The sequence below is a fragment of the Pundamilia nyererei genome, unplaced genomic scaffold (assembly GCF_000239375.1).
Source record: "Pundamilia nyererei isolate P.nyererei 1_Seehausen unplaced genomic scaffold, PunNye1.0 scaffold00031, whole genome shotgun sequence".
NCBI lineage: Eukaryota > Metazoa > Chordata > Actinopteri > Cichliformes > Cichlidae > Pundamilia > Pundamilia nyererei.
The window spans coordinates 1,817,418-1,824,536 of NW_005187432.1; the positions used below are offsets into that span (position 1 = coordinate 1,817,418).

General features: G+C 40.6%; 1 protein-coding gene across 1 annotated transcript in view; it reads left to right on the plus strand.

Annotated features, from left to right (window-relative positions):
* Nucleotides 1–7,119, plus strand: part of gipc2 (GIPC PDZ domain containing family, member 2) — a 21,986-nt gene that overhangs the window by 10,766 nt on the left and 4,101 nt on the right. The window contains exon 2 of the mRNA XM_005729025.1: nt 4,130–4,315. Coding sequence (XP_005729082.1) covers nt 4,130–4,315 — 186 coding nt within the window. The remainder of the gene's footprint in view (nt 1–4,129; nt 4,316–7,119) is intronic.

Genomic DNA, 7,119 nt, shown 5'->3' on the forward strand with positions numbered 1-7,119 from the left:
TATTCTCAGGAAATTAGAGACACTTAAATGGAAACTTACTGTCCAGGTTTCACATCAAGCTAAGAATGTGTTTCAACATCAATGAACCGTCTTCCTCAAAGTTAATCTTTAACCTGGGAGGTAAACATGATTTATTTTCAGTGCACTTTCACACTGTATAAAAATCGAATCTGTTTTCCGTCCAGAGCAGGGCTGTCAGACGTGTTGACTGAAAGCTGGACGCTCCAAAGTGGCACACTAAGATGGTTTTATAAATGTGGAAGCTGCAGTTGGGTCACAGTAACCTGACGGTTTTCAGTAGAATGTACTAATACTCCCAGTCAGGTGATGTTAGCATTGCTACACAGATGTGAATATGAATGGAAGAATTTCTTTAAAAGCCATTTCAAGCTAGGCACCAGTTTAACTCTGCTTGAGCAGGTGATCGTATTCCCCAAGGCTGAGTTTGAGTCCAAACCCTTTGCTGCACGTCTTCCTCCCCCACTTTCCTGTCCTTCTCTATCAAATAAAGGCAGTGTTTAAGATAGCCAAGGCTGCTCATCTGTTTTGTAAATGAAATGTTCCTTAAAAGAACATTTACATCTATTTGTTTACATTAAAATAAACCTACGTTACCCGTCCATCCCCATGAACTAATGCCAGTTTAAGTATTCTAGTCAGCACATGCTTTTAAAGAGGGACCTATCCTGCTTTTCTTTATTTTCTGTCATGTGTGTGGTGTCAAAGTGGCAGATGGTTATATTTAAATTACGAGGCCAGTGTATTTAAAGTAATATCTGTGAGGCAAAACATCAGGGATCAGATTACTGTAAAAAGCAGGTCTAATATTGTGAGGTTGGCCCGACTGTTGGGACGTGGACAGCAAGAGTGAAAATAAGTTCAATTAATGTGACATATGCAGGTAAAATAAACAACTGATGTTGTGAATTGGGACAACAGAAAAAAGCGAAGTGATGATACCAAATGTTAGCTTTCCATACTTATTAGTTTGCTAATAATAATAATAATAATTCTCTGGAGACTTTGGTGGTTTTTCCAGCCTTTTCTCAGAAGTTATTTATTTTATTTTATTTTTTCAAATCACTTTATCTATAAAACTACTTAAGGTATATCATCCAAAACTTAAATGGACTTCAGCAATCGGAAAAGAAAGAGTAGCTGAAGTTCAACATCGAATCCTGAGAACTTGGATTTACTTGGAAATTGAAGACCTGTAGAAAGAACTAGTTTAAAGATGGTAGAAGTAGTCGAAGTATTTTCATTCAAGTTCATTGTGGTATTTAAAAAAAACATCTTCAATTTGACTTTTCTGGAAAGATTTGGTGTTTGCTTGTAAGATATCCAAAATGTGTGATGGTGTCCAGCCTGAAGTATCCCCCAGTAAAGTGTTGTGATGGGGGATCCAAAGACCATTAATCCAAATATATGTTGAAAACAATTGAATATATGAAGCTAAGATTTCCCACACTCAATAGATATGTTCAGACTTTGTAGCATAATATTTTTATGCTAATCTGAGGCAGTTGAGCAAAAAACCGGTGCTGATTTGACTCAGAATGACCCATCTGCCTTCTCCACTCTGGACCACACGATCAGGGCTGGATTGTTTGTCAGCCGGGATCAGAAAGATCATGTTTCAGTTAATTAAAAACAGGCTTTTCATAATAAACTATGCTTTTTCTGCACCACCTTTCCAAAATCACCCCTCCCTCAGCCTTCATCCTGAAGAGTCTCACATCCGCAGTTAGGTAAATGATTACACAGGCCTAAATGCTGATGGATGTGGTTTCCTGCTGGAAAACAGCCACACCACAATACACAGAGCTTAGCTCAGCATTCCCAGTTAAGCCCTAAAAATGCAAAAAAGTAACAGCAGAAGATGGAAAGTGTAAAAAAAAAAACACAGCGGCTTATGAAGGCGTTACGTATGAGTGAGATCCCACTTTGAGCTTGATGCTTCCTCTGTAATCTTTCTGACCCTCGGCTCTGCCGTTAAAAGACTAGAGGCGAGCTGAAGAGGCTGTAAATTGGCAGCGGTTCAGTTGCCAAAGAAACAGGTTTCCTAAGCTTTGAGTCAATACTGCTTCAATGCCGGGGTATACTTCAGAGGCAGGTGCAATTAGGGGCTCTATTTTTCTAGACTTACCTTCTATATATATATTTTTAAAAGCGAGGATAATAGATCTGATTCATACAGTCTAGATGTGGAGAACAAAAGGTGGAAATTGTTATTTTCTCATTTCAGCTGCTCTCTTTCTCTGTTAATAGCCGGTTAGTCACACGTCTATTTCCATCTATATTAAAGTGGTTTTATTATGCATATTTCCATGCTTTTATTCCTGGACTCTACAAGAGTAGCTTTTGTTTTGTTTTTTTTAAACAAAAATTATAGCTTAATGATTGTTTTAAAAAAAAAAAGAAAAAAGAAAAGATACAAACTAGATACAGATGTCAATGGTTCAGGGTTTTAAATATGTATGAGTAGTTTGACTTTTCAGCTTCTGTGTGATTTTATGCAGACGTTGATTGAAAATGCCTGTGGTAGGTATATGTATATATTTGTTACTCTTTATCTTTATCGGAATGTCAACAATTTAGACTTTTGAGTGCAGATAATTTATTTAAAAGCAAAAATCAGTAGAGAAAACGAGTATATCGTATGTTATCGTATATCAACTGAAATGTTTTCTTACACAAACTACCTGCATTATATTACCACAAAGAATTGATCCGCGACACAGTTTTGTCTCTAAATTGTAACTTAAATCTGATTCAGTGAGTTTTTAATCCTCTTGTTAAGGACACATGACTAGCTTTGTCTTGGATGATGCTGAGCAGATTGCAGCGCCTCTCTTTTGACTTGCCCTTTTTCCATGTGGTTATCGGGGCTTTGGTGAGCGTGGCAAAGGCCGTGGGAGGTGTAGTATCTGTTCTTGTGAGTCAGGGCGTCAGAGTAGAGGCTGTGCGTGAGCGCGTGATGCTGCTCATCGCAAAGTAGCGACACTCGCAGCGTCAGCAGGCGGCCCAGCAGGAGGAGAGGAGTGCTGAGAGCTGCCTGCCTCTAACAGAAGCAGCTTAATGCAGGCGGCAGCCTCGGTAATCGGGCGTAGGCGTTTGCTGCCAGTCCTCCCACCCATGCGGGGGTAACACCCTGGCCTGGGCTGGGTGGGGGGGTTTAAAAAAAAAAAAAGCTGTCAATTAAGCTACAGTACACCCATCGCCTCCCCTTCTCCTGTACTTCTACTTTTTCTCTCTGCCTTCTCCTCCACTGGCCTCCCTCCATTATAATCAAATTCTTTTATAGTCTGGTAACCCAAGGCAACCAAAAGAGGCCGCGTCAGCCAATGCGTGTGTGAATAGCACTTGTCGGTACACAGGAGGACAAAGAGGCCCAAACAAGGTCAGCCTCACTGCCAGTGACTGATTGGTGCACAAAGGTCATCCTGCAGATAAATCTGTACGAAACATTCCCGATCTGCAAGTCAGCCTCTGAATCCTGGATCATTTTCTCTTGCAAAGCTGATCCCGCAGTCGAAGAATGATGCACCACTTTAATATGAGCGCTGGTAATAAATCTGGATAAAAGCAGAACTTAGCTCCAGCTTAAATGTCTGTGTAGGTGAGTCAGAGCAGGATAAATGATTCACAAGCACTGGACTCTTCCTCCTGGGTCTCACTGTCCAGCTTCTGTCTGAAGAGGAGTTAAATCAGGCTCCTTCTGGTCTATCATGTTTCTGGTGATCGTGTTGCCCTTCTTTCTGTCCTGGTGAGGTGTGAAGCTACACAGGAGTAAAGGTCATTTCCCCCATTTGCTTCAAACACGATTTAAAATGCAGCTCGGACTATCACCGATTTCACCGTGGGGTGGCAGAGGGCATAACCGCATAACTTAGCAGCTGCTATGAACACAGAGCTCCCTGATGACTTCTGCATTTAGCACAGTGACACAGAGCTCAGTCATCTACACTCCAGCAACTTTGATTTTGGAGTTCAGCTCAATTTTCATGCTGTGATTAAAAACAGAAATTATTTTTTCAAATAATTTTTAATTATACGAGATGCAGACTTGGATGGCCCTCATCTCACATGTGACATATTAATGATGTTCCTGCTTCTTTTCTGTCTACAGATCCTCTTTTGCACTCTCAACACACACAAGATAGACATGGATAAGCTGTTGGGGGGGCAGATCGGCCTCGAGGATTTTATCTTCGCCCACGTTAGAGGGTTAAAAAAAGAGGTAGAAGTCTATAAATCGGAAGATGCTCTGGGCCTCACCATCACAGACAACGGAGCCGGCTACGCTTTCATTAAGGTAAGAAGAAGGCGCAGAGCTCCTCACAGTGAATGCATCACAATCTACCTTTAATTTGCATTGATGTGGAGTTATGTAATGTGATTAGTTAATACAAGGCTAGAAGAACGTCATCTGTTTCCCCTACATATACAGTGTGTTTGTGCAGCTCATTTCACACTGCACAAGCTTTCTCAGTAAAATATTAAGCAGTGAAAAATAATTAAGTTTATCCTCTGCAAATATTATGTTTGCTGGGTACTTTGTGACAATAATAAATGATTAATATATTGAGGTGCTTCTTCAGTGAGTCTCTCGTCCTGCTTCACCATTTCGGACTGCAGCTGTTTGCTCTGTGCACAAGAACCAGATCTCCACCTGCTGCAGGGTCCGGTTTGAGTGAGACTCCAGCTCACAGTCGACCTCCAAAGCAGGTGGAGGACTACTGTTCCCAGCAGCAGTCCAAGATGGTGGAGTTGGAGCAGCTAATTAAGCTCAAGGACCCGCTACAAGAGTAGTCACAGGAGGGGGAAGTGCCAGGGCTAGCTGGTTAGCAGCTACTGAATTTTCAAAATAAGAGCAAGGAGCCTGGCATGTATGATCTTTCTCTGATGGATTTATTTGGAAAATCCAAATTTGGAAGGAGCTTTTCTCTACTAATAAAACTAGTCGTACTAATGCATGTAGGGTCGCCAACTTGTGGGATTGGGTCACACCTGACTGATTATAGCGTCGTCCTGTGTCTCAAAACGCAAAAAGAAGTGACAATGCCTTTATCCAGCTAATCCCAAATGACCACTCTGTCAAACACACCCAACCTTGTAAAAAGGCACCACAGTTTGGTCAGCAGCCTGACTAGGATTCTCAAATATAAATTTCTTCCCAGTAGCATGCTTGGACCAGTGTTATTTGGAATAATAACGGCAGACTGACGACGACCTGGTTGACAACCAGAAACCAGGATAGACGTATCTGCTTCCTCAGAAACTGATTCCAACCTGCCAGCATTACAGCAGGGCAGACTACCTGCACACACGATAGACCAGTACACACTAACCACTGATTGTATGGATTTGTTCTTTTGTTTTGTTTTTGTAACCTGCACTGGTGTATTTTCATTATACTGTGTGAGCAAGATAAATGTTCAAACAACGTGTGCATAAACCCTTTAATAAACATGTTGATTATTTTTGTAATGAACCTGTAAATCATCTTAGAACAGTTGATTTCCACAAAAAGAAAAAAAAAACAGCACACGAACATGTGCAACCCAAACAGCAAGTATTATACTGAACAGTGATGATGACATACACGCTCTCAGCTTTACCCACACATGACCCACTTAAATAACACACGCTCATAATATATAAAGTAAACAGTAAAGTTAAATAACCTGAGAGCTGCGTGTTCATGTCACATGGATGTAAGTGCTGACTGGCGCAGGTTCCTGCTTTGAGTCTCACTGTCCACATGCATGCTTCGTATTGTCGTCTACTCTCTTCCCACTACATGTCATGTCTTTTTTCACTCTTTGATTCAAATACATGTGAAGAAATAATCTTAAAATATAAATTATTGCTCAAAAGTTCAGGATCACCCAGAAAATTTCATGTTGCTAATATTAAAAAAAAACAAAACAAAACATACTTTCACTCATCAAATGAGTTTCAAATAAGACGAGGAATGTAGTCAAGACATTGACTTTTGCTTGATGGTGATTTAGCTCATATCATTCTAACAAGCTGTGAGCAGAGTTGAGAACCGGGATGGGAATCCAATTCATAGAAGTGGATCCAAGTTGTCTGAGCTCTTGGAAACATATGCCTCCGAGCTAGCAATCCCTTTCACCAGTGCTGGCATGCTTTACTGACAAATGATGTCAAACTCAAATCAGTGGAGGTTTTTCACATCGAGGTCGTCTGCAAACCATCGTTTTTTTTCTCTGCTTCTATCCTGTGTTCACTTTTCTTATTGATTCTGAAAACCTGTGCAGACTTGACTAAAATAATTTGGACACAATCACCTGGCCTCTGCATTAAAGCCATTGGAGCTCCAATGGAGCCAGTTTCCTCCTACAACAGGGCAATGACACAAAGAACAGCTCCAGTCGAGCGGCATCCACAGTTTATAGCTTGCAAAGTTCACAGTGATAACCTTCCTTGTTAAAAAAAAAAAAATCCCTTTTAGTACTAACCCCTCCAAATTATCATATTTTTCAGACTGAACTGACAGACCATTTAAGCACTCCTCCATCATAGTCTTTATTTACTCGGTTTTCACCTTCCTGTGTCCTTTGCCCACATGAACCATTCCTTAAAAACCAGCCAGCATGCTGGAGGCATCTCTTCCACCACTGGCGGTGACACTGATGTTTTGCAGGTACCATTTAATGAAGCTGCCAGCTGATTTATTTCTCAACCTATAGACTTGTGGATGTGCATGTCGTCTTGGTCAGTTTGGCCTCCCACTCCTGCTTCTATTCTGGTCGGAGTCAGTCAGTGCTATACTGTGAGACCAGGAGTACATACAGAATAACATTGGTTCATTAGAACAAGAATACTCTGGGATAGATTGGTTTTTATTTGGTTCTGGGTGTGCATCAGAAATGACATCTTTATTTATTTTTACTGAGGTGTCAAAATTCATCATTAAGGGCACCGGGGAAAAGATTTATTAGGCATGACACGTTTTAATAAAATGGAAAATAAGGCTTATTAACCCTCTGAGGTTTAAGTCTTCATTGATAATGAACACTAACTGTAATCCAGTATTTATATTTTTTCCCAAAAAGTTGTTTTTCTCAGTTTTTCTGCAAAAAAAAAAAA